This window comes from Nyctereutes procyonoides, unplaced genomic scaffold, assembly GCF_905146905.1.
Source record: "Nyctereutes procyonoides isolate TBG_1078 unplaced genomic scaffold, NYPRO_anot_genome, whole genome shotgun sequence".
NCBI classification, from domain to species: Eukaryota; Metazoa; Chordata; class Mammalia; order Carnivora; family Canidae; genus Nyctereutes; species Nyctereutes procyonoides.
In genome coordinates, this window is record NW_026575159.1 from 31,183,545 (window position 1) to 31,209,614 (window position 26,070).

General features: G+C 56.6%; 1 protein-coding gene across 1 annotated transcript in view; it reads right to left on the reverse strand.

The window, feature by feature from the left end:
- Positions 1-26,070, reverse strand: part of LOC129502440 (maestro heat-like repeat family member 5) — a 69,473-nt gene that overhangs the window by 19,484 nt on the left and 23,919 nt on the right. Inside the window, exons 10-22 of the mRNA XM_055314044.1 lie at positions 19,079-19,186; positions 18,653-18,769; positions 18,049-18,168; positions 16,875-17,021; positions 16,113-16,235; positions 15,295-15,374; positions 14,694-14,829; positions 12,804-12,899; positions 11,496-11,600; positions 10,144-10,279; positions 9,669-9,841; positions 5,557-5,706; positions 4,637-4,791 (exon numbers count right to left, since the gene is read on the reverse strand). Of these exons, the coding sequence (XP_055170019.1) occupies positions 4,637-4,791; positions 5,557-5,706; positions 9,669-9,841; positions 10,144-10,279; positions 11,496-11,600; positions 12,804-12,899; positions 14,694-14,829; positions 15,295-15,374; positions 16,113-16,235; positions 16,875-17,021; positions 18,049-18,168; positions 18,653-18,769; positions 19,079-19,186 (1,646 nt within the window). The remainder of the gene's footprint in view (positions 1-4,636; positions 4,792-5,556; positions 5,707-9,668; positions 9,842-10,143; positions 10,280-11,495; positions 11,601-12,803; positions 12,900-14,693; positions 14,830-15,294; positions 15,375-16,112; positions 16,236-16,874; positions 17,022-18,048; positions 18,169-18,652; positions 18,770-19,078; positions 19,187-26,070) is intronic.

The window sequence follows — 26,070 nt, forward strand, 5'->3', positions numbered from 1 at the left end:
AGGGAGCATCCGGGCTGCAGGCCTGTCACTGAGCGATGCTGGCGGTTCCACAGAACTGCAGCTCGACCTCACGTCCGCAGCCACCCCCCTTATGGGTCGGCTGGAGACCTGCGTTTGAAAGGCAATCACCAGAACTTTTTTCGTGTAAGATCGTGGATGCAAGTGATTGAACCTGAAACTCCTTTATATCAAAAAGCACATCCGGGGAGCGAAAAGACAAGCTGCAGAGTGCGAGGAGATGCTTTTAACACAATCGACAGAGGCCTTGAATCCAGATCACATAAAGGATTCCCGGAAATTGATAAGAAAAAGAGGGGACAACCCAATAGGAGGACGGGTCGGATGCTCCAACAGATCACCAAAGGAGATACTCAGATGGCCAAAAAAAAAAAAAAAAAAAAAAAAAAAAAAGCAGATGAAAAGATGTTCAGCTTCGTTATTTAATTAGGAACGTGCGGATGAATGTCACTGTGCGATTCATACCACCGGGTTGCTAACGTTTTGATGAGTTGCTAGGAAGTTGGGGCTAAGGGTGCATGAAGATGTGAAGCAACAAGAACGTCCCCCCAAAATCCCTGGCAGAGTGTGAGGTGGCAGGAACATTCTGGAAAATGATTTGATATGCCTGTTGAAGTTGGGTATATGCAGGGCTTTGTGGTGCAGACGTTTGCGTCCTAGACACACATACACACGTGCGCGCACATGCGTGCTGGAGACCGAGTGCTGATGTGCATCGGGATGTGCAGGAGCAAGTGGGTGCGGTCCTTAGCCACATACCCAAGCAGGGGACAACCCAAGTGTCCGTCTGCGGCAGAAAGGGTAATCGGCATTCATGAGATACCAAACAGCAACAAAAACAAATGAACTCCGACTCTGTGTAACATCGGAATGAATCGTAAATGCGTTGTCGAGGGGAAAAGCCACCTACCGAAATTATATTGGAAGGCTACGTACTACACAATTCTGTTCACAGTGTCAGGACACGCCACATTGTTTCCGGTGCTTCTAAAAAAGAAAAATTCGTCCAGGTGGGGATCTACATCCATCACAGAGGTGGGCCCCCAAGGGCTGCATGTCCAGCGTAAGGATGATGGAAACCAACCCAACTGTCCGCAGAAGGAAACAGCCAGGAAGCCCGCCGGCCTCACTGGGAGAGTCCGAATCACAAAACCTGTTCCGGGGTCTGAATTCACACCAGCAGTGAGGCTCAAAGAAAGTCTCAGGCACAGACTTTTAAATCTGAAGTGGTTCCAGGCTGACAGCGTCCCCGGGTAACTGTGAGTCCAGGTGTTGAGCACACTTGACGACGACGTAAGATGCATTTCCATCTCATCGATGCTCAAATGTGAAAAATGTGCTTCTTAGAAGGGAGGAAATAGGGTATAAATTGCAACATGGACTGAGGTGAACCACAGCCTCCTGGGCAGCTGGAGACAACTGTAGCCTCTAGGGTCCCCACCCCTGAAAGACAACGTGCAGCAAGAGGGAGGAGAAGTAAAACTGCATGGAAACTGTGCCCAAACTCGACATTACTGAGAGCAAACAAGATAAAAGTCCCAGAGTCAAGCCCACTCACTGCCAGGACGGTGAAATCCATCCCCAGCCTGAAAAGAGAGAAGAGCATGACCACGGGGAAAGGGACTGGGCAGCCTCCAAGGTGCACAGCTCTGGGGAGAGAAATAGGGGTGCCTTTGGAGATTGGGTGATGAAAGGGACCATGCAAGAGAAGGAAAATGTAAAACTCTATGGGAGAAAAGAGAACAACAACAACAACAAAAAAACCCAAAAACAAACAAACAAAAAAAACCCAAAAAACCAAAACAACCCCCAAACAGGAGGACGTATGACCCTTTCACTTGCTGCTTAGACAAAGAATCAACTGAATTCTCTGGACTCTGCTCTCCTAACAGAAGAGGGTGCCATTGAACGTGAAATCCTATAAAACACTCCAACAGCATTTTATAGGAACAGGAACAAAATGAACAGATCCACCGAGTTATTGCAAAACAACAACAACCCAGAAAAAAAAATATAATCAGTGTACGACAAAAGAGGAACAGCTCCCGTCCAAAGCAGCCATGGCGCAGACAACGCCGTGAGGCTAATACCCCGGATGGCGCTCCTCCTGCTACAGCAGCATGAAAAACAGGCAGACCCACCTTGAATTATAACTTCCAAAAAAAAAAAAAAAAAAAAAGGAAAAAAAAAACCCAACAAACCTCAGCAAAGAAAGGAAAAGAGGGTTTGAGTGAGTTCAGGAAAGAGGCAGAAGAAAGGAAAAAATTATCTCAGAAGTGGAAAAAAATGCAAGATGCCAAGAGGGACGTTCGTTAAGGGGCGTTGGGGCAAAAGCAGAAAGACAACCGTGAAAGTTGTGAAAAGGACCAGAGGGAAAGTGTTGGAGGTTGGGGACGGGCGGGAACAGGGTGGCAGGGCCAGTGCCGCGGGGGAACAGACGTGCTGTTTAAAACTATCACCTAGAGAACTTTCCAGAAGCAACAAGAACACCAGCCCTAAATCTACATATTCTAAGGACCTGCCGGGTCCCTGGGAGGATGAACACAGAACGATCAACTCTGACACATTTCTTAATAAAACTGTTCCATTTCCAAGGTAAGCAAACACCCTCCAAGATGTCCAGGTGGAAAGACCTCTTACAAAGGCAACCAACTAGACAGAGGCAAAAACAAACAAACAAACAAACAAACATCATCATCTGTAGACTTTTCAATATAGAGCAAGGTGACAATTGAGCAGCAATTGAAAAATACTCCATAAAAGAAAGTGTGAACCAAGGATTTTATGTCCAGCCAGGCTGTCCTTCAGGCACAGGGGAGCCGCTCGGGAGCAGCGTCTGTTGGAGGCAGGTCTAGGTCCAGGGGCGAGAGGACCAGAGCCTCCAGTGGAGGATGGAGGGTGCTTGTGGGGACCCAGGAGCAACAATGTGGAGCCCTGAGCAGGTGAGCAGACGGCGGACTTCCACCTCGTGAATATGCACAGCTGAAAATGCAGGAGGAGCAGGGGACAGGTGGCGATGTGCAGGTGCAGGCCTGGTAGGGGTGCCGGAAAAGACCCGATGGATCTGGGACGCCCGGGTGGCTCAGCGGTTGAGGTCTGCCTTCAGCCCAGGGCATGATCCTGGAGACCTGGGATCGAGTCCCGCATCAGGCTCCCTGCATGGAGCCTGCTTCTCCCTCTGCCTGTGTCTCTGCCTCCTTCTCTGTGTGTCTCATGAATAAATAAATAAAATCTTTAAAAAAAAAAAAAAGCAATGGACCAGACAGTGAAAGCTCAAACAAGAACACAAGGGTTGAGGGCATCAAGGTGGATTGGGACACCTACTGCAAAAATACACCTCTTCTTTAATTAAAAAAAAAAAAAGGATCAAAGAATACACAACCTGTAGAAAAGGAAAATAAGGTAACAGACAAAGCCAGGTGCACACGGCTACGGGACATGATGCCGGAGTGGAGAGTCCACAAACTGGTCGTGTCCACGAACATGAAAGGAAGGATTTCACTAGCTTATTGAGAGAAATGGACTTGCGGTTTGGATCACAGATCAGAGCCAGGGTCTATGCCGCGTGTAAGACGGGGAGCACGTACCGGGCACGACGGGAGAAGACGGACAGCAAGGCGCTCCGGTCATCCTGAGAACAAAGTGGAACCCAAGCCCCGGCAGCATTAAATGTGACCGGGCCGGGCACTCCTTCACGCTGAAGTCACGCTTGCTAAGGGAGGTACATGTATGCAGACCCCTGTGCGGTGTAAAAACCACAGGACACGGGAGGGGCCGTGGGGAGAAACGTGCTGGTAATGGCTCTGATGTGTTCTAGGACGACACAGATCGGGGTGGACGGTCGTCCGGGGAATCTGTGATCTACACCAGACTCCCCACATGACGCAGAGAGAACTATGCCCTCTTCCCGACGGCGAGGGACGCTGAGAAGGTGGGTGGTGGACTGGAGGCTGTGCAGGGCAGAGGAGATCCAGGCATGGAGAAGTCAGGGTGAGGGAAACCCCAAGATCCAGACGGGGGGTGGTGGGGAGTGAGACGGTGTCTGACCGGGAGCGACACCTTCAAGGACCCAGGGATGATGCAATGCAGGTGCCTGATGGATGCGTAGCTGGGGGGCTAGACTGAGCACCTACCTGGGCTTCGGAACTGGGATTTTTGGGAGGAAGAGGACCCTGGCCCACCTCCAGACTTGGGGGTCTGAGGAATTCACAAGAAAGCCAGCTCCACCCCCGCCCCCTGCGCCATGAGAGTTACAGGGTGGCCACAGCGGGGGGGCGGGGGAGGAAGGGGAGGTCCTTGGAGGATCAAGAAGGATGGCGAGACTTTGGTGTTGGCTGGGGTCTTGCTTGGCGCACACCTCGGGGCCTGGCACCCTCCCCCTGAGGCTACAGGTGAGTGATTGAGGTTGCGGCGGTGGCGGGGGGGGTCTGTGGGCGACACCTGTAGGATGGGTGACACCCGCAGGATGGACGGTGAGTGGTGCCTCCCTGGAGCCTGCCTTGGGAGCTGGGCGGTAAATGAACAGGTATGTGGGCTCCCTCCCTGCCCCCAGAGCCCTGGGGGTCCCTGTGAGGGGGCAGGCAGGAGGGCAGAGCTGAGGGCGGAGGGGGGCTGGCACCTGTCCAGGGGTATGGAGAAGTCCAGGAAGGTGGCCACCAGCTCGGGGGTGTGGGTCCGGGCCAGCAGGGTGATGGCGTGCAGAGCCTTTTCCTTGGCTTGGGGGATGCGGACAGAGCAGAGCTGCAAGTGGATGGCCCGGCCCAGGTTGGCAACCTTGCGGGGAGGCGGGGTAGAAGGGAGAGGGCTGGTCTGAGGGGGAGGCCAGGCGCCGGCAGGGACGTCTGAAGGAGACACTACCCTGCCCCACTGCCTGGCCAGGAGGGCGGTCCCAGGCCGAGGGGAGCGAGGCCCCACCCCCGAGGCACTGCGTGCGAGGCGCTCCCACTCTGTCCCAATGCGGCCCAGTCGCTGGAAGGCGCAGACGCACCAGCTGCACATCTTCCGAGCACAGTGCATGCTGGTCTGGCCCCCCGGGACCACCTCTGGTCCCTCTTGCTCACCCACCCGGGTCCAGTGTTGCCTACCAGGGGGGCTTCCTCATCTGCAGGACTTGGCATGGATCATCCTGTTTCTGGGGAGGGGCCCGCACCCCACTGGGGGCACATTGTTGCCTTTGCATTACCTACGCTGTCCAGTCCTTATCTGTGTCTATCCCCTCTGTGAGACTGAGAACTTCCAGAAGGATCTGTGCCTTCTCCTCCCCCATGTCCCATACCAGAGCCTGGAACGGCTGTTCCATCCGTGCACGCATGCCCCATGGCCCTGCAAACACCACTCGGGGCCCCACCTGCTGGGGCCATTCCTTCCTTCCTTCACTGGAACCTGTCAGCCCAGGGGGCGGGGGGGAGGGTGCTGTGTCTCCTGCATCAGGGGCAAGCTGAGGCCCCCAGAGGCCCGAGCCCCAGGGTGCTGACTGCTGGGCGTCCCTCTGCCCCCGCTCGCCCCGGCCCACCCTGAGTGGTCGCCCCAGCCGCTCACGGTCTCCAGCTTGGCCCCGTGCTCCCTGATGGTGGTGAGCAGCATGTCGGCGGCTGCCTGAATGCGGAAGGGGCTGGCGGAGCCCAGGCCTTCGATGGCTGTCCAGATGAGGTCGGTCAGCTCTGCCTTCGTGAGATGCTTCATGACCTCCTGTAGCAGCAGGAGAGGAGGCAGCTGTCACCCGGGCTGAGTCACCTATGCCCAGCTGTCTGCCTCCTGCCGTCTCATTTCCCCGTCTCCTTGGCTTCAGGCTGCCCGGGTCGCTGAGCACCTCCAGACTTCTGAGCCCTGCTCCTCTAGACCCCCACACGTGTACCCCATTTGGCAGGCTGCTTGCCTGCACATGTTTCTGAGCCAACCGGGTTCAGGAAGGGAGAGCGTGATGCCCATCGTAGAGCAGATGCACGGCTCCCTTCCTCACTCAGACCCCGGAGCTTGCCTCCTTTCCACCCCTCCTCACCTCATGGACCTCCTCGTGGGCTAGCCTCCACCCACCTGGGTGCTCCCTGTGCCAGGCTCCTGTCCTCCTCACAGCATTTTAATCAAGAAGAACTAAACTTCAGAGCTGTGACGGGTCTTCAAGGTCACCTGGACCAACTCTCAGGCCCCAGAGAGGTGCCTGGGCAACCCTCACCCCGGCACAGGCTGGGTCCAGAGCCCAGGGCTCCTGTCCCACAGTAGGGCCTCCCCAAGAGCCCGACTGCTCTCTGCCCATGTTTTCCCAGGAGCAGCTCTAAGTCTAGACTGTGAGCTACTCGGGGTAATGAAGAGGGGCTTGGGGAGATGCAATGTGGTGGGTGGGACCCCTGCTCCATAGCTCGGACCACAGTCTCTGAGAGGGAGGGCTGGGCCAGCCTGGGGCTACCCAGGTGGAACCTTCCAGAAAGACTTAGAGCATTGTTGCCCAGCGTGGTAGCCACCAGCCACGTGTAGCTGTTTAAACTTAATTAAGTAAAATTTAAAAACTCCGTTCCTGTTAGCACTAGCCACATTACAAGTGTCCAGTAGCCACAGGTCGCCGGTGGCTACCTTGAATAGTGCAGATAGAGGCACTTTCTCCTCCCAGAAAGTTCTATTGGAAGGCTCTGACATGGAGCACTTGATAATCAGAGGAAGATAGAAGACTGGTAATGGGGGGCTTGGTAGAAAAGTATAAGGTCTGCAAGCATGTTAAGGATAGTAACATGCTTCTTTGCATGTTAGGATGTTTGTTAAAACGTTTGAAAGTCTGTTAGGATGTTTGTGTTTATATTAGATAAAAAGATAAGTATTAAATAACATGTTAGAATAGTTATTAGAATAATTACTCTAAAATTTTGTTAAAATGTGAGAACGTTAGGATTATTTGTTGGTTAGAATGTTTAAAGTGATTTTAATGGCATATTTGTAGTTTATAACAACTTTATTTTTTTATTTTTTATTTTTTTAATTTTTTTTATTTATTTATGATAGTCACAGAGAGAGAAAGAGAGAGAGGCAGAGACATAGGCAGAGGGAGAATCAGTCTCCATGCACTGGGAGCCCGATGTGGGATTCGATCCCGGGTCTCCAGGATCGCGCCCTGGGCCAAAGGCAGGTGCCAAACCGCTGCGCCACCCAGGGATCCCCGCCACCCAGGGATCCCCTATAACAACTTTAAAAAATAACCTTAAGCCATTATAAATCTGGTTAGAACATTTGTTACAAGATATCATTTAAAATTGTTTTCTGGGGGATCCCTGGGTGGCGCAGCGGTTTGGCGCCTGCCTTTGGCCCAGGGCGCGATCCTGGAGACCCGGGATCGAGTCCCACGTCGGGCTCCCGGTGCATGGAGCCTGCTTCTCCCTCTGCCTGTGTCTCTGCCTCTCCCTCTCTCTCTCTCTCTGTGTGACTATCATGGATAAATAAGAATTAAAAAAAAATAAAATTGTTTTCTGAAATGTTAAATTTTGGTTAAAGTTCTAGCATTGAGCATATTTGTGAAGAAATGCAACTTGGATTGTTGGTTAGATTCTTAGAATCCTGCAATACTGCAATCTCAGGATTGGTAAATACCCATGAGATGTCTTACTTCAACCCAGGGCATGAATGAATGTGAAATGACATGGTGGTGATGACGGTGATGATGGTGGTGATGGGGGTGATGGTGGTGGTGATGGGGGTGGTGATGGGGGTGATGGGGGTGATGATGGTGGTGATGGGGGTGATGGGGGTGATGGTGGTGATGGGGGTGATGGGGGTGATGGTGGTGGTGATGGGGGTGATGATGGTGGTGATGGGGGTGATGATGGTGGTGATGGGGGTGGTGATGGGGGTGATGGGGGTGATGGTGGTGATGGGGGTGATGATGGTGGTGATGGGGATAATGGTGGTGATGGTTGTGGTAATGTTGGTGGTGATAGGGGTGATGGTGGTGATGGTTATGGTGGTGATGGGGGTGATGGAGGTGATGGTTATGTGGTGATGATGGTGGTGGTAGAGATATGGTGGTGGCAGTGGTGGTGGTGATGGTGATGAAGACGTAGTATATCCAAGATCACAGAGGCAATCAAGGACATACTTAGGGACAGAATCCAGGTCGGTTCTCCGTTCCATACCTTCCCACATCCACCATCCCTTGCTCAGCACACCTTTCTGTCCTCTCCTCTCCGTGCCCCTGCCGGCCACGGTGTCTTGTCCGAGGAGAGAGAGCCAGGGCTTAACACCCACTCCCTGTCCTGGGACAGGGCAGGATACAAAAGGCCCACTCAGCCTATCTGAGAGCCTGAGTGTTTAGTGTGGAAAATCTAAAGCCCTGGGGCCCCTTCAGCACGGGGTCCCTCTGAGCTGGTAGCCAGGGAACCCTCCTGCCCAGCCCCACCTCTGCCCCCAGCCCAGGTTCTTTGACATAAACGGAGGCCAAGCCAGGCCTACCCATTCTGGGACTGGAAAATTGATATTGGCCTCAGGGCTTTAGATTTTCCATATTAAACTTCTAATCGACTGTGGCACTGAAAGCTCACTGCAGTTGCAGGGAATGCAGGTGCTGGACTCAGCCAGGACTGGATTCAGAACTGGCTGGGGCACGTGTAGCGGGCACTTAATGGGTGTTTATCAAATTCTGGCTCTACCACCACGGCCTGCACTGCGCCCTGGCAGGACCCTGCTTCTGGCCCGGAGCGCTCCAGGTCTAACAGGGGGAGACTGACAAGCACCCCGAGGACGCGGGTCCTCGTGGCCACAGGCTCAACACCAGGGCTGGGCCAGCAGAGTCACCGGAGAAATTGTCAACTGACCACCCAGAACATGAGGCTCCGGGGAACTTGGCTCGTCCCCTCGACACCAGCATCCAGCCCACACTCCGCGCCCTAGCCGCGCTCGTGTTCAGGAGAGAACACACGTCAGATCAGGCACAGAACGTCATAAAGTTATGGGACCTCCCTGGGGTGATGAGGGGGACACTGGGGAACTGCTGGGCTCCCCCAGGCTGCCGACCAAGAAGGATCTGGCTGAGGTAGACCAGATGGCAGTGCAAGAGAAGCCGTACGTGCTCTGCCTTCACAGGAGGAGGGCCTGGCTTTCAGAGGATTCACAGAGGCCCCCGGGAAAATGAAAATGAGGACTGTGGGGATATTTCTGCAGAGTGCTGCTCATCCTGCACAAACTCAGACTCAAAGGGAAGGACAGTGCATGGTGCGTCAGAACACCTGCCATGGGAGCCATCCTAAAGCACCATTTACTGGGTCTTCATGGTGGCCAGGACTTCGTGGCACCATTCTACCCATTTTATGGAGGAAGATGGAGGCTCAGAGAGGAGAAGGGGCTTGTCGAGGTCACACAGGTATGAGGGACAGAGCGGGGACTCAAGCCTGGGTTGCTGACCTTAGGGTCTATCCCTGGTTCCTCCCTCCAATTTTCTCTCCCCCAACTCCCCAGTCCTAGGCCAAGGGCCAGGGACCTCTCCAAACACTCCCAGTTGATCACCAAAGATACAGGGGAGATCCCAGCCTTGGTTTTAACACTCACACCTGGCCCAGGCTCTGACTCCTTGGGTCCAGCTGGAAGCTCTGTCAGAGGGGGTGGCAGTGGGGGTCAGAGCAGAGCGTGGCCACGCCTACCCACTCGAACCTGCCCTCCACCCTAAGGGTTTTGACCTTGATGACTTGGGAGCTGTCAAGCTGGAAGATGCGATCCTTTGGGAATGTCATCTCCGGAGGGGTGGGGGGAGCTGTCTTCTGGTCTCCGCTGTTCCAGATGGGAGCCCCATCCACGGTGGCTGGGGAAAGCTGCTTGGGGGCTTGCGTGTTCACCATCGGAGCTGCCCTGGCTGGCCGGGGGTGGGAGTGGGCAAGGGTGAGCATAGGGCAAAGGTGGGCCTGGGGTCTAGGATGGGACAGGCAGGAGTTAGGGTCAGGGTCATTTGGTGTCAGGGTCAGGTTTGTGCCGGTCTGGGGATGGAAGTCCAAGTGGGCCAGGGGTGGGGGACATTTTATAGGGCTGTGGTTGGGGCTAGAAGTAGGTTTGGGAGTGGATCTGGGGTGGGGTGTACTGGGGGGTGTGGACATGGTCTGAGCTGTGGCTGTGGCTGGGGTGGCAGTGGGCTCACTGGGGCGGCCCTCGGGGGCTCACCTGTCTGGTTTGTTAGGAGCTGATACAGGTGGCCCAGCCCTTCCATGCTGGAGTGCTGGATGGCCCTGTCTGGGTCCTGGCACAAAATCCCCAGCATGCCCACCAGCTGCCCAATCCGCCTGAAGTCCTCTTTTGGCTGTGGTGAGAGACCGACCCTGAGTCTCCCTCCTGCTGAGCACTCACCCCAGCAAGGCCAGCATCAGGAATCATCCCCTCCAACAGTAGTGGCAGGGCTGGGACTCAGCTCTCAGGACCCCAGGCTCAGGCTCTGCGCACCCAGCTGGGCGACTACAGTTACCAGCCCAGGGCACACTGGCCAAAGCTTGCCCAAAGAGGTTGCCCCCAAACTTGCAATATTTTGATGCGATATTTAGAAAAATCAAAATGAAGGTAACAGTTCCCGAGGAGCACAGTTTCAAAACTGTAAATACAGATGGTCCGTCCCTGCGCTTCCATGACCTTGCCTCATCTTGCCTCATTCCCCTGGCCCTAACCCCAGTCCTGATTTCAATAAAATTTTATTTACAACAACAGGCAGCCAGGCTGGTGGCCATTTGCTGAGCGGATTGTCTTAAAACATCACATTAAAGTGTTTATCTTGATTGTGGAGAGCCCTGGCGCCTGGTAGATTTCGTGCCCCAGGTGAGTGACTCCCTGCAGACGGCAGGCCCCATTCTGGTTGTGGCAATTGATTTTGAGTAAACTGCAGGCCCTTTAGGCCCTCTAGAGGGGTCCTCCTCACCCCGGGAATGCCAGAGGAGTGCGTGCAGGGCGCTCTCCCCTGGCGGGGCAACCCCGCTGCCCGTGCCCGCCGGGCATCAAGCAGAGGAGCTAATTTTCTCACGACCCCACGAGTCTCCCTGAGGAGTGAGCGCTGCTTTGGGCTGAGAAATGCAGAAGCGCTCACTCCCCGAAGGCACCCATAGTCACTGAAGCCAAGGGTTATGGTGGCAGGTGGCAGTTAGGCTGTGAAGCAGGACAGGCTGAGGGTCACGACGGGTGGAGGGTCGTGGTGGACGGAGCCCGTGCCCGCGGTCACTGCTGCCCCCGGACTGGGGCGGGGCTGCACCTCATCTGATCCCCAGTGTACCCCTCTGAGGACTCACATCCTCCCGTTTCAGGGGCGGGAAGCAGGCTCAGGGGGTGCAAGAACCTGCCCAAGACTTCGGGGAGCGGGGCCAGGAGCCCAGCGTCCTGGGTCAGGGGTCCGGGTTCTGGGCCCAGAGCCCAGCTGGCAGGACTTGAGCAGAGGGCCCCCCTGTCCAGGGTCCCTGAACCCCAGGAGCCTGCGAGGCTCCGGGAGGAGGGCGGCCCGGCTGGGGCAGCGGAGGGCGCGTGGGGCCGGTACTCACGTCCAGGGAGTGGCTGTGGCTCAGGAATCTGAGGAGGGCGGTGCTGCGGCCCACAGCCCGCTGCCGCTCCTGAGCCTTCTCCGACGCCAGCCAGGGGTACAGGTGCTGCGGGGAGGGGCAGGTGCGGGACGGGGTGCTGCGGCGTGCAGCCCTGCCCCTGCCCCGGCCCCGCCCCGCCCAGGCCTCGGCTCAGGCCCCGCCCACCGGCCCCGGCCCCGCCCACCCTCGGATAATCCCCGCCCCCACATGCCACGCCCCCTGCCCGGCCCTCCGGTCCCTCTGCTCAGCCTCCGGGGTCATGTGCTTCCCACCCACCCCCCCACCCCCGGTGCCAGAGACGACTCACTCCCTGCCCAAAGCCCTTGGAGGCTCCTGGCTTTTAACCCGCTTTGCGACACGCACCCCGTTTCCAAACAATGCTTTTCTGTGCACCCCGTGAATGCGCAGAATTACAGGGCAATGCCAGCAGGTATATCGAGCAGTTTCAAGCCCGATGTGAGCCTCCTTGTTCAAGCGACAGATGATTCCAGTTAGTGATCCTCAAGTTGGATGTGCTGTGCCCCAGCAATGTCCTGTGACCCACCTGCCACTCCCAGCACTGCCGTGGTTTGTGGCCAACATTTCCAGAGGAGGGACACTCGCAGTGGGCGGTGAGCGAAAATGCAGGTATTTCCCCCCAGCCAGGCTCACACCCAGACTTCCGTGTGTGCACCTGCTTGAGCAGAGCCACCGACTCCCCTTACCTCCCCAGGCCCCCAGGCTGGGTGGGGTCGCACGTGTCTCACCGTTGGCCCCACCACGGCCTCTGCCTGCTGGGCCCTTCCCTTCCCTTCCCTATCCAGTGACCTCCTCGGTCCAGTGTCCCCTCTCTGATTCCTCCCTTCCCCCTGGACTGTCCCTGCCTGTTGACTGATTTCCCTCCTCTCAAGGTGAGCGCCCTGGAGGGCAGTGAGAGAGTGGAGGTGCCGCTTGTGAGCCCCCTCCTCACAGCTGGAGACATGGCTGCAGAACAAGTTCTCTGGGAGGGAGGGCAGGTCCCAGCCAGGGGCAGGGCCTGTTTCCTCATCAGCTCCCTGTATGTGCAGCACTTGAGGCCCACCTAGTGCCCTGTGCACCTGCTGTACCGCCCTCCAGTCCTCCAAGCCACTGCGATCCCCGAAGGTGGACAGCCCTCAAGCCTCTGTGTTCCTGGACTCGCCTACCCCACCCCAAGTGGAGGCCCTACCTCCTCTAGGACATCTTCCTTTGTCCATCCTCTGCCCCCTCTGGGCCACCCCCACCCCCTGCCCGGTGCCAGCTGGTCCTCACCGACAGCAGTAAGTGCAGCTCGTCGGTCGTGGGGCTCTGCATGATGAAGCTCTGCAGCAACTGGTCCAGGGCGCTTGAGGTCTTGTTGTAGAGGGTCTGTGTGGGGACGTGGGGCAGGTCAGGTGGCCACCAAGCCCCAGCTGCGATGGAGCGCCAAGGCCTGCAGCGGGGCCCGAGTGTGCCCATTTCTCAATGAGAGTGGTTCCCATTCCTGCACACTCCCGAGGCGGGCTGCACCCCCTGGGCGTTCACACCATGTCCAGGCAGGCCCCGGTCATACTCCCCGCTTGGAAGCTGGGGAGATTGGGTGGGGGGCATTCTGGGTCAGACCTGCCCGAGGTCTGGTTCCTCAGGGGCCCAGGTCAGTTCATTCCCAGCAGGGCTGGCTTCTCGGGCAGGCCACCTGCAGAAGGCCTGGCGCCCGGATGGATCTACTTGGTTTAGTGCTTTGTGGTCCCATCTTGAAATCCTTCATAAGCTTTAAGCAAGGGCCCACATTTTCATTTTGCATGAGTTGTGGCAAATTCTGCAGCTGGTCCTGACTCTTGGGTCTCATGGGAGACCTCCAATCTTTGCTGCTTGGCTCACCAGGCATGCTCAGGGAGGGAGAGGGCCACAGAAAGCACCCAGTCCACCTCCCTGTCAGAGTGCATTGGAGCAGAGCCCTGGGCGCTGGCCATCGACTCCCTGGATGCCCTGGGGAACTTGCTTCAGCTCTCTGGGCCTCCCTTGGTGACCCAAGAACTGGGTGTACAGCCAGCCCCACCTGCCAGGGTGGGGGTGCACCCTGAGTGAGGATGAGCAGGAGCCCCAGCCTGGTGCCTGGCACTAGGCTAAGCTCCCTTGGTGAGCCAGCCATGATGTCATCTGGTGACGGGGATGCTCTGGACTCCTGTGGGTTGGGCTGGGGAGCTGCTGTGGTCTTGCCCTGGACCCAGGGGACCCTTTGTATTCTCACTGCTCCCCCCACCCCAAAGTGCTTATCTGTCCCATTCCAGTCTGGACCCAGCCTAGGGGTGTGGCGTGAAGATTAGGGCCCAGGGGCCGGGGTGGAGTTTGACCCTGACTCTCCCAACAGACACCTCCATTTCTCTGAGCTGGCTTCCTCGCCCTCTGGACGAGTGGGGGTGAGGGGAGCTAACGTGCACACAGGACCGGGCACATAGCAGCTGCTCAGCTAGCACTAGCTCCCTGCCCTTTACAGTAAACACTTGGGGATCCATTGCTGGTGGTGCCTCGGGGAGATGGGTACATGCCCCCTGCAGTGGAGGCTTTTATTAACAGATCCCAGGAGGGGGTGGGCATCTGGCCCAGCGAAGGGTGGGTCGGCTGGGGCCTGGGTGTGGTGTGACCAGCTTAAGGAGTTTCATAGGTGAGACTGAGCCCAGGGCTGCTTTCAGGGCTGGCAGGGACCGAGGCTGCGTGTACTCCTCCTATTCAGAGTGCTCTCTGCACCAGGATGCCAGCGTCCCTTCCAGCCTGAGCATCAGGCACCATTAGCTCCACAATTATCACCCCCATATCATAGGTGGGCAAAGAGGAGGCTCAGAGCAGTTAAGAAACATGCCCAGGGGGATCCCAGGGTGGCGCAGTGGTTTAGCTCCTGCCTTTGGCCCAGGGCGCGATCCTGGAGACCCGGGATCGAATCCCACGTCTGGCTCCCAGTGCATGGAGCCTGCTTCTCCCTCTGTCTATGTCTCTGCCTCTCTCTCTCTCTGTGGGACTATCATAAATTAAAAAAAAAAAAAGAAACATGCCCAGGATCTCCCAGCCCTGTCTATAGGGGGCCAAAGGCCCCGCCTGTGTAGCCCACACCCCCTCACAAGCCATGAGCAGCAGGCAGAGCCGGGGCTCCTCTCATGGAAGGGGTACCATGTGCCTGCTTTGCACCTGTATGTTGGGCGGCTCTAGAAAGAGACAGGTGTGTTTCTCCAGGACGTCTAGCAGTGGCAGGGCCAACACGCTGTGGAGGCAGGTGGACAGCAGCTGTGACTTCTTCTCCAAGTCCAGGGGCGGCCTCAGCTTACTATTTGGAGGTAGAGGGCTGTGAGGGAGGGCGGTGGGGGCTGGTGACTGCAACAGGGCCACCTTTTGGAATAGAGTCAGGGAGCCCCTTGCAGCAGCCCCTTGCACAGTCTGCTCTTGGCCAGAGAGCGTACACTTGACTTGTAGAGTGTACACTTCTGCCTCCCTGGCCTGCAGGGCCTCCTGGGCAGGTGAATTCCAATGAGGGTTTGTAAGGGACTAGCATGGCCTGGTTGGGAGCAGATGCTTGACAAGCCCTGTACCCCAGGCTCCCCCTTAACTGGACAGATCGGTCTCACCCAGGCCTGGTTCTCAACCTACCAGGAACGTTGGTGGCTCTGTTTTGGCACATGATGCCAGACTTTCATTCTTTGAGGTGTGAGTTAATAACTGTAGCTACTGTTTGCTGCGGGCCTGTTACAGGCCTGCCCTGGGGTCTGGCCCTGTGTGGGGCTGGGGAGCCTACCAGAGGTTGGAGATGATGTGAATGGTCTGCTGGCGGGTTGGCGTGCACAGCGTGTCCCGAGGTTCCTTCTCCATCAAAACCTGCAGGTCCCCAGGTGAACCTGAGTCATTCAGGCCTGGGCCTATCCCACTTCTGACACCCAGGCTCACCCCTCATCCTGAAGACCTCGGTGCCTGGTGCTCCCGGGACCCACAGGACTATGCTCCAGCTTCTCACCCACCCGTGGGCACCTCTGTCACTTGGCTCCACTCAGAGAACTAGATCACAGCCTTTTGCATGCACAGGTCATGTCTGGGTCCTGGCTACCCACTACAGGCTGCATGACCTTGAGCAAGTCTCCAAGCTGCTCCAAGCTTTGTTTATTCACAAATAACATGACGTTGTTGCACGTGTTATGTGTGAGGCAAGGTGTGCCGAGCACAGTGTCGGAGTCACAGCAGGAGCTCAGTAAATTGTTATCTTATTGTTACGGCTCTGATTGTCCCTCACTTACATGCTTCCTCCACTACCCTGGGGTTCTCTGAGCCCCAGATCTCTATGAGCGGAGGTGAGAGCAAGGGCAGTATTAGTGGAATGGATGGTGTTGGCTTTCTGAGCCTCAGCTGCATCAGCTGTGAGGTGGACATACCTGGGCAGCTCAGGGTCACCAAAGAACCAAGAGAAGAGGGGGGCACGCATGTGCTCTCAGCTGTAGGAGCCTATGAGGGGCTCAGCTGCACCCCAGAAATCCAGCTTCCCCACCCCTTTCCAACTCCTGCCCCTTGTGGATGCCGCTGGTCCCAAGAGGCCCCTTCCTCTGCCCTGGGACCTTGACTCACCATCAGACAATCGAGGAGCTCAGACACCTGGGAGAACTCATAGCTGTGGGCCCCCTCATTACGGTTGATGGCCCCCACCAGCATGAGGACGGCACTGAGGAAGCTCTGCTTCAGGGTCTCGTCCTGGCATGGGGTCAGGCCGTGGGGGGGTGCAGGGGGCACAGGAGGGGCAGGAGGGAGAGCCACAGTCACCCTGGCTGCAGGGCACCTCTGGGGGGGTACAGCAGAGATCTCTAGCTGGGGTCACTTAAGTGGGGCTTTGGCTGGGGGAGCCTGTGGGGTTTTGTTTAAGAATGTGACTATGTTGACCACGTTCCAACATCAGGACAGCCCGATGTCTGGCCTCCCTGGACATGTGGCCCCCCAGAGCCCAGAGATCCGGGGTAGGCAGTGGCCTCACAGGCCTGGCTGGGCCTCCTAGCCCTTGGGGTGGACGCCCCAGGTGCAGAGTGTAGAGTAAGAGGAAGGTCATCCTGGGGGTTGGGGGGGGGTACTTAGCCGGCCTTCCAATGCCACCTGGTGAAAACCAGGGAGATTGAGGGGCTGGGGTCCTCATGGAAGCCCTGGTGGCTGTGGGAGGGGTGATGAGGTAAGTAGGTGGGGCAATGAGGAGGCCTGGCTCTTCCTGAGTCCAAGGTGGGGTAGAAGAGGGGAGGAGGGCTCCGAGGCCCTGGAAGGTTCTAGAATTCTCTGACTCAGGTTGTGGTGGGGTTGGGGCTGGGAGAGGCTGTGCTACAGAGAGGGGGCCCCCGGGAGCCGTACCCAGGAGCTGTAGTGGAAATAGAAGACCATCCGCGACAGGATGTTGTCCACCCACGGGAGGATGTGCGCCTTGGCCCTGACCGCCATCTGACCGTAGGACAGGAGGATGGTACTGCTGGCCCACTTCCACTGGAGGTCCTCTGCATTCTGACCACAGCGGGGGCAGAGACGGAGTGTCAGGGCCCTCCTGACTCCTCCCTGGGGGAGCGGCGACAGGAAGTACCCTGGGCCCTAGCACAGTACAGCAGCCACGCTGTCCTGAGTGCTGGCGAGACTCAGTTTACCTCATTAGGAAAACAGGGAAGATGAAATTGTCTCTGGAGGGTTGGAATGGGCCTGGGGGGTTGCCCACGGTGTGTGCAGGTGCTTGGCTCTGCCACAAGGGGCCAGAGTCCTAGCCCCTCACCCCCCCTGCCCTTCGGAAGCCCCTTCCCCTGGAGCCTGGGACCAGTTACCCCCTCATTCCTCCCCCCCAACCCGGGGCTGCTGGGCACCATGCCTCAACCTAGAGAGGTGGGATCCGAGGGATCCCCCAGAGAGCAGGGCCATCTGAGACACCCCTCAGATGTCACCCAAGGGCCACACAGCTCTGCTGCCCACCAGTGGCCAGGCCCCCTCTGAGGGTTTGAGCTGTGGGTCCCCGTCCCTGCTCTGCCCCTGCTGGCTATGGGACCCCGAGGAGGTGGCCGGCCCTTGCTGGGCTGTGTGTTGCTAACTGACTTCCCCATTTTTTCTGGATGAGGCCCCTCATGTACTGTCTCTGCCTGGAGGCGGCATCCGGGGAGCAGTGAGGGCAGGGCCCAGGGCATGCCGTCCATCATGGGGGCACGGGCCCTGCTCTCTCGTGTCAGGCAGGGCACATGGTCAAACACCACTCATAAACACAGCAGCCCCCGCAGCACCGTGAGAGCTGTCCCTGGAGCACCTGTTGTGTGCAAGGCACCTCGAGCTATGCCTCATTTCCATCCCAACAGCTGGTGGTGGGTGGGGAATGGCCATTCAAGAGGAGAAACTGAGGCAAGAGGGCACAGGCAGGTGGGAGGCCAGGATGCTTGGTGCAAAGCCTATGCCCCTAAGGATCCCAGGAGACCCTGCTGGAGGCCCAGACCTTCATGGGGGGGGGTCCTGATGTCCCAGCCCCTTGCTGAGGCCCCCAACAACCCAGAGCCAGAACCTTCAGGCAGAAGCTGTGGAGGCTCCATTTAATGGGTGTGCTGCGGCCAAACTGCTCCAGGACAGCCCAGACGTGGTCCAGGTGGCGGGCTGCGGCCAGCCCTATGGTGAGTGCGATACCCTACAGGCACAGGGGAGCAAGGTCACCAATGCGGGTAACAGGACCAGGCCTGGACTCTCCCCCCGGGGTGTGGAACTTGAGGACCAGAAATGGAAGGGACTTGTCCAAGGTCACAGGACATCTGTCTCCCATCCCCGTGCTCTTTAGGACATGCAACTCTGAGGCCGACCCTGTGGGGGCATCACTTATGGGGGCCGGTGGGTAGTGTGGGAGCAGCAGGGAGGGTGACTCCCTGGAGGTCTGTTACCTCCCTCTGCCCCCACTAGCTCTGAGCAGACCTGGGCCAGAGGAAGGAACAAAGGTCCAGAAAATAGACGTGTGACAAAAGAGAGGACACAAGCTGTGATGGGCTCAGGGTGTGACAAGGGTCAGGGCTCAGAGTGTGACCAGGGTCAGGGCTCAGGGTGTGACCAGAGTCAGGGCTCAGGGTGTGACCAGGGTCAGGGCAGGCAGATCTGGGATGGGCTGGGGGCTGAGTCCTCACCTCCCTCTGCTTGGGCCACTGATGAGACGTGTCCAGGAGGGTTCTCAGGTGTGTCCTGACGGTGGTGCTGTTGTCCTCAGCTTGAAGGATCAGCCCATAGTAGATGAACAGAAAAGCCTGGGGGAGGTTCAGCTTCTTGTCCTGGGCCGGAGCCACTTCTGTCCACCCCAGTGGCCCGCCACCTCCCCTGACCAGGCTCCCGCAGCCACCCTCATGCCCTGAGACCATCAAGCCCCTGCTGGTGGTGGAGTTTCAAGGGTGCAGCTACAAGTCCTGCGGCTCAGGCTCCTGGCCCTCTGCTTTTCTGGGGTCCCAGAGTCTTTCTAGGGCCCTAGGCCCTGCTTTAGGTGTGCATCCCAGGGACAGAGACCCTGGGCCTGTGTCGTGGGCACAGGGGGTGTTGGTGGGGGACACGGTGTGGCCCACCTTCTCGGGGGGCTGCTCCTGATGTGTCCGGTCAGGCTTGGTGAGTGCCAACAGCAGCTCCTTGGACCACACGTCTGTGTTCAGGAACTGGACCGACTTGACGGCCAACTGTGAGCAGAGGGGGGTGGGCAGGGCTGGAGCTGGAGCCTCGGCCGGTCCCACCCACCCCGGCCGCTCGAGCCCTGACTCCATCGTGGTCCTGTCTTCCTCCCTCTGAGTCTACAGGGCCAGCCCTCCGATTTGTCTCCAGGAGCGGGGAACTCATTCCTTGAGATTCCCCTCCCTGGAGGTGTTCAAGGAGAGGCTGGAAGCCAGGAGCCTGCCCATTACACAGCGGTCGCCGTGGTGAGTGTGGTCACTACCTGTCCCCACACGAGGTCATGACAGTATCATTGACCACATTCCCCACACTGCGCTTTCCATCCCTGTGACGTCCTTAGTTCATTCCTGGAGACCTGTGCCTCTTCGTCCCCTTCCCCTGTTCTGTCCATCCTCCCACTGCCTCCCGGCTGACAGCCACCAGGTTTCTGGTGCTTCTCTGTATTTAGGAATCTGGTTCTTTCTTTTTTTCCTTCCTTCCTTCCTTCCTTCCTTCCTTCCTTCCTTCCTTCCTTCCTTCCTTCCTTTTTCTTTCTTTTCTTTCTTTCTTTCTTTCTTTCTTTCTTTCTTTCTTTCTTTCTTTCTTTCTTCTTTCTTCATTTGTTTTGGTTCTTTAATTCCACATATGAGTGGGAATCACATGGTGTTTGTCTTTCTCTGTCTGACTCAGTTCACTCAGCCTTATACCCTCTAGCTCCACCCATGCGGTCACCGGTGGCAAGATCGCATGTGTAATATTCCATTGCGTATACACACCACCTCTTTATCCATCTGTCTGTGGAGGGACTTGGGCCGCTTCCATATCTTGCTATTGTAGCTAATGCTGCGGCGAACATAGAGGTGCGTCTATCTTTTCAAATTTGTGGTTTTGTTTTCTTTGGATAAATGCCCAGTAGTAGGCTACCCGGACTGTAGGGTAATTTTATTTTTATTTTTTTGAGGACCGTCCGTACCGGTCTCCAGAGTGGCTGCAGCAGTTTGCGCTCCCACCACCAGTGCGTGAGGGCTCCTTTTCTCCGCCTGCTCGCCAACACTCATTCCTTCTGTGTTTGGTTCTAGTCATTCTGACAAGTGCGAGGTGGCATCTCATTGTGGTTCCGACTGGTATTTCCCCGATGCCGAGCGATGCCGAGCATCTTTTCATGGGTCTGTTGGCCGTCCGTGTGTCTGGGTTTTGACTATTTCTATCGAGGGGTGCTGGCCGCACAGTGAAAGGCATAGATCGATGCACTGCGACAAACGTACAGACCCACACAACTCACGGCCCGCCGAGAACTTGAGCTTACTCCACCATCCCAGAAAGCTCTCACATGTGCCTTCCCAGTCAAGCTCCATCACTACAGAACCTTGACTTATATCACCATGGACTAGTTTTGCCTTTCCTGGAACTTCGTACACTCGGAATCCTGCACGGACACGTCTGTGTGTCTGGTATTCTCAGCCCTGGTCTGCGGTGCCTTCGTCCTGTGACTTCTATTCCCCTTCTCCTCCGTGGTTTCTTCCACTTGCTCGTCATCCTCCAGCTTCTTCAGATGGAGGCTTACGGACGGACTTCAGGTCTTTGGTGGGGGCGCTGCTCTGTCTGGGTGGGCTGTCTCCAGCTTGAGGCTGGTGGGGGTAGGGTGTTTCGAGGGCTGCAGGGGGCCTCCCCTGCAGACTCTGAGCTCGGCCCTCTGCACTGAGCTCCGGTCTTGCTGGTGCCCCACTTGCAGTTCCCTTTTGCTTGAAAGCCCAGTCCCCACACCTGAGTTTTGGGGTCTGCTGGTCCAGTCTTCTCTCCAGCCCCCGCTCCAGGCCAGGAATTGCTGGTGGTCCCGGTCACTGCTGCCGGGTGAAGCTGCCCGTGTGTGTGCATCTTGCTTTGAAGACAAAGGCTGCTGCTAATGGGGCTCTCGGAAGCCCAACGAGCCATAAGAATTGGTGGGCATAGTCGAACACTTAAAAACTATTAGAGCGAGGGACGCCCGGGTGGCTCAGCGGTTGAACCTTTGACTCAGGGCATGATCCCCGGGCTCCTGGGATCGAGTTCTGCATCAGGCTCCCCGCAGGGAGCCTGCTTCTCCCTCTGCCTGTGTCTCTGCCTCTCTCTCTGTGTCTCTCATGAATAAATAAATACAATCTTTAAAAAAAAATAGCAACTGTTAGAGCGTTTGCCGCCTAACTCAGAAACCCTGTGTTGGGGTCAGTTGGTCATAGAATGGGTTAGATTGACACCAGGTCACCCGCTGACCTCAAGAAAACTTCCATACAGTGAGGTGCGCTGGAAAACAGGCACATCCCCGACCCAGCAGCACATCCCTCTTAGCTATTAGTTTGGCTCTGAGGAACCCCAAAGGCTTAGCTAAAAAAGAAAAGGCAAATGAACAAAAAGAATGAGACCCTTAAGCCCCAGGGCGCCAAGGGCCCTGCTTTCTGACATACCTGCTTGTTTCCTGTCTCGGAACTGTGGTCCTGGAGCTGTAAAAATCTGCGAAAATGGCAAAATCTTACTAAAAACAGCCTAACTTTGCACAAGGCCATTACGGGAAAGATTCCAATTAGACAGGATCGTTTATTTCCGAAGGGGAACTGGAGAGCAAGGCTTCCCAGGCTAAACGAACGGAACAGGAGACCCAGTTTAATTGCGATGCAGAAGCTTCCAAAAGGCTTCACCATCCCAGAAAGGCTGCAGCCGAGATTCATTGCAGGAAGGTCATGAACAGCGAGAGACACAAGAGGGGCCTAGAAGAAGACTGTGGGGCTGACGGGACCCCTCTGCTCGATCCTTCCTCCTTGACCTGCGTCCCCATGCTTTCCCGACTCTGCAGAGACTATGACACAGTTCCCTTTATTTTTTAAAAGATTTTATTTATTTATTCATGAGAGAGACAGACAAAGACAGAGAGAGAGAGAGAGAGGCAGAGACACAAGCAGAGGGAGAAGCAGGCCCCATGTAGGGAGCCCGATGTGGGACTCAATCCAGGAACCCCGGGGTCATGCCCTGGGCTGAAGGCAAGCTAAACTGCTGAGCCACCCAGGGGTCCCTGACACAGTCCTGTTGGGCTGGGCAAGACTGGGGACCTCAAAACGGCTGACCCCAGGCCAGCAATCTCCCAATAAGGTGCTTGCCGCCCTACCCTAACTTGGCACACAAAGACCTGTAACCCTTGCCCTAATGGGAATGCCGCCCTGCTCCCATCTTCCCGCCAAAAACTCTTTATAGACCCCCCTGCGGTTTGCCAGGGCATGACTTCCCCAGACAACAACTTCCCGGCTCTCCTCTCCCCTGCGGGCCGCGGAACATCACCCAAGAGCGCGTCCCAATAAAAGCCTGTTTCGACCAACTTTCGTCTGGCCTCTCTATTCCATTTCACTACCGATCGAATTAAACCTGACAGTTCCTTTTAAAAATGAAACCAACTAGAGGCTCAGCCGTCTTCCTCAGCGTCTTTTACTCCTTGGTCAAAGGCCAAACTAAGGACAGTTGTCAAAGAATTTCCTAAGCCCAAGGAGGGTCCCCAAACGTTTCCTGAAGAATTTCCCGTCCTTACCAGGGGCCATGACCCTAGGATGCCAGGTCTGGGTCAGCCGTGCACCTGCTGGTGGGGCCCTGGGGAGCCCAAAAGTGGATACAGAGGCAGGATGGGGTCACCTGAGGGTGCTCTTCCAGGTTCCCAACATTCACCAGGGTCCCCTGAGGGACTGCAGAGAGCGGTGACCTTTCACAAGCCATTCCTAGAGCTCCCCAGGCTCCTGGGAGGTTGGTCTGTTATTCGAATGTGCCAACGATGGACGCATCAGGGGCAGACTTTACAGCCCGTCTGGAAGGCCTGTCCTCCGGCATTCTGGGTTCCAGACAGTAACCTGGGGCACCTGACGTGTTCCAGCTGCCCTATTTGTACATGGATCATCTCCTGGCATTAGTGGATTGATAGAAAGCCAGAAAACAGGATGGGAGGCCAGGGGTCTGACTTGAACTCAGGACCACAGCTGTGCACTCTGGAAGGACGTCGGAGCAAGGCCACTAACGGGACAAAGTCCGCCCACCTGTTGGCCTGATGGCCGCGGCGTCAAGGTCAGGGACCCAGAGCAGCACCTGGGCCTTCCAGACCTGGCATCTCCGCAGTAATCGGCCGGACAGCGGCTGTCCCCCCAGGCCCCACGGGGACTCGCCCGCACCACCTTGAGCGTCCCCAGGGCCGCCCCCAAGCCGGGGCCCCACATGGACCTTCCAGGCCTGCGGGGGCTCCCGGGGCTCTCCGATCTCAGCCACTCCCTTAAACAGTCACGAGGAACTCAAATTAAATTGGTGGGCAGCCTTGCCACGTTCTGATCGACCCCAGAGCTCCTGGGACACGCTCTCCCCGGACAGCACATCCCCAGAGCCAGGAGGGTTTCCGTAGGGAGGGCATCTGGCCGAGTGCAGAGGGAGCCCCTGTCTCAGCCGGGGGCCCCTTCCCTGGAACACGGTCTTTTCCTGTTGTGCGGTACAGCCTCTGCCAACCTGTTCAGTGGGGACCTCCTTTCTGAATTCAAAGGGCTAATAGGTTTTGCCTCCAGTGGAGACCTCGCCTTAGAATTTCCTGATGGACGGGGACCTTTTATGTTCTTTACAATCTGTCCTTGACATAGAAGAGGAGGTATTTCAACACAAGTCCCTTAATTTAATTGAGGTTCCCGTGGGCCACTTCTAATGCCGACTCTGGGACAATAGAAGTCAAGAGCCTATAAAGATTCACACGGACACGACTACACTTCTTCCCAAATTGCCTCAATACCCACGGAAGCCCGAGTTCAAACGAGGCCTCACGCCAACGGGAGAAAGACCTGACCGCCCAGGGGCTGATCGCTTCCGTACCAGCCCTGGACAGGCCATCTTGCCCGTCCAGGACCCTCGTGGACAGGAGGGCGATAGGTCCAGACTGACAGCCACCAAGGTAGCTGTTCTACGTTTCCCAGTTCCCAAATCCGGACTCCCTTCTGTCCCAAGTTCCACCAGACTCACGGGGGTTCACTATTCACAATGGTGGACACTGGGGCACCCGGGGAGGGGCTCCGTTGGTTGAGCGTCCAACTCTTGATTTCAGCTCAGGTCATGACCTCCGGGTCATGAGATGGAGCCCCACATTGGGCTCCGTGCTGGGCGTGGAGTCTCCTTGGGGTTCTCTCCCTCTGCTCTTCCTCCCGGCCAAAAAAAAAAAAAAAAAAAGATGGACTTTGTTCAGTCTTTCTCAACACCCCAACAGCCAATATCTGTTTGCACTGACTTGGAAAAATTGACAATAATCCTGGACAGGCCTCCCTGAGGCCCCCTTCTTATCTGTCCCAATTGCCCCAGGAGTGAGGTGTCCCTACTTCCCCAGGAAATCGGGGCTGTATGGTACAGGGACAACCTCCTGCTGTGCTCAGCTCCCAGAAAGATGTCCATGGAGGAGTTCAAGTATTTGCTGCCATGCTCAGCCGCAAAGGGACATTGAGGCTCTAAAGGGAAATTGCAATTATCTCGAGGCACCGCTCGTCACCTAGGTCATAATCCACGCCCTGGAGGACTCCAGCTCTCCCCAGGAAGGGTTAAGCTAATCAGAGAACGTCCTACGGCCATGACTGAGCAGCAGTTTCCCATACTTCGTACTTCGAGGCTGGCTCCTTGCAGACCATGAGCTCCTCATTTTTCTCCGTTGGCTTCTCTGCGCTACGAACTTATTAAAATTCCAGTCTCTTGAATGCACTCGTCGGGGAAGGTAAACACGAGCAGCCTTCATAGGACTAAAATGGGCCCTGCAGGGACCGGCCTCGCCACCTCAGGCCCACGTAATCATTCCACCCTTTTCCCTCGTTTGTGCAGGAGAGAGACAACCCCAGGATGCTCATGCGCGCACGGTGGGAAATAGTGGCCTACTGCGTGTTCCAGAACCCGGTCCACCCCGCAGCCCAAAGGCCCCCGCTGGGGCTGCCAAGCTAGTAGAAGCCCTGGCAGCTGCAACCCTAGGAAATGAGGCTTATTTGCTAACTGCACATGCCATCCCGAGTTTCGTGACTCCGAACTGACTCACTGTTTCTCTGCGGCAGACTCACCTCCTATGAGATCCTTCTGTTTTCTCCACCCAAGCGACATCAGACACACTCCTGCGGTGTCATCCCTGCCCATGTCATGTCCCCTCTGCCTGGAGAGGGGCCCACGATGACGAGGTCATCACATGTTGTGTGATGCTGTGTCCTGATTTACGAGACGTCCCCGTGACTAATCCTGATCTAACTATGCGATGGGTCCTCTTGGGCGAGCGGGAAAGGACACTTCTGAGGTGCTTATGCTGCTCGGGGGTGGGGGGCCTGGTGCACACTGAATCCATCCCTCAAGCAGGGCTCCAGGCCCTCGTCAGAGCGTTCAGTGACCAGACGACAAACGTAATATCATACTCTCAGCAGCTTTGCCTGCAGGGTTGTCCATGATGGGGGATGTTCTGGAGACAAAGGGGTTTCCTTATGTCCTCTGAGACCCCCATCAAAATGGACCCCAAGTAAACGAGCTTCCTGTTGTTGTTCCTCTTCCTTCTGGAATCACCAGCATCACTACCGAGACTCACGCGACACAGACTGAGCCTGAGCCTGGGAGACACCCGGCTGCCTTCATGGAAAGGCGGCAGCTACACCATCTGCAAAGGCTGTGGCGCAAGGGCATGACATCCATTCTGATTTGGCAAAAAATGACCCCTTGCTGCCAGATCTTTGCCACCCCGATGCATGGCAGCCATCTGCTCCTGAACCCAAGACACCACAGCGGGCCAACGACGGTTTGCAAACTCAGTGGATGGTCAAGGTCTTGGGAAACGGCCACTTGGTTCTTCCTGACTCCCTGGCAAACCTCATTTTGGGAGGTTTTTAAATTTCCTCATCTACCGTGGTGCATTTTAAAT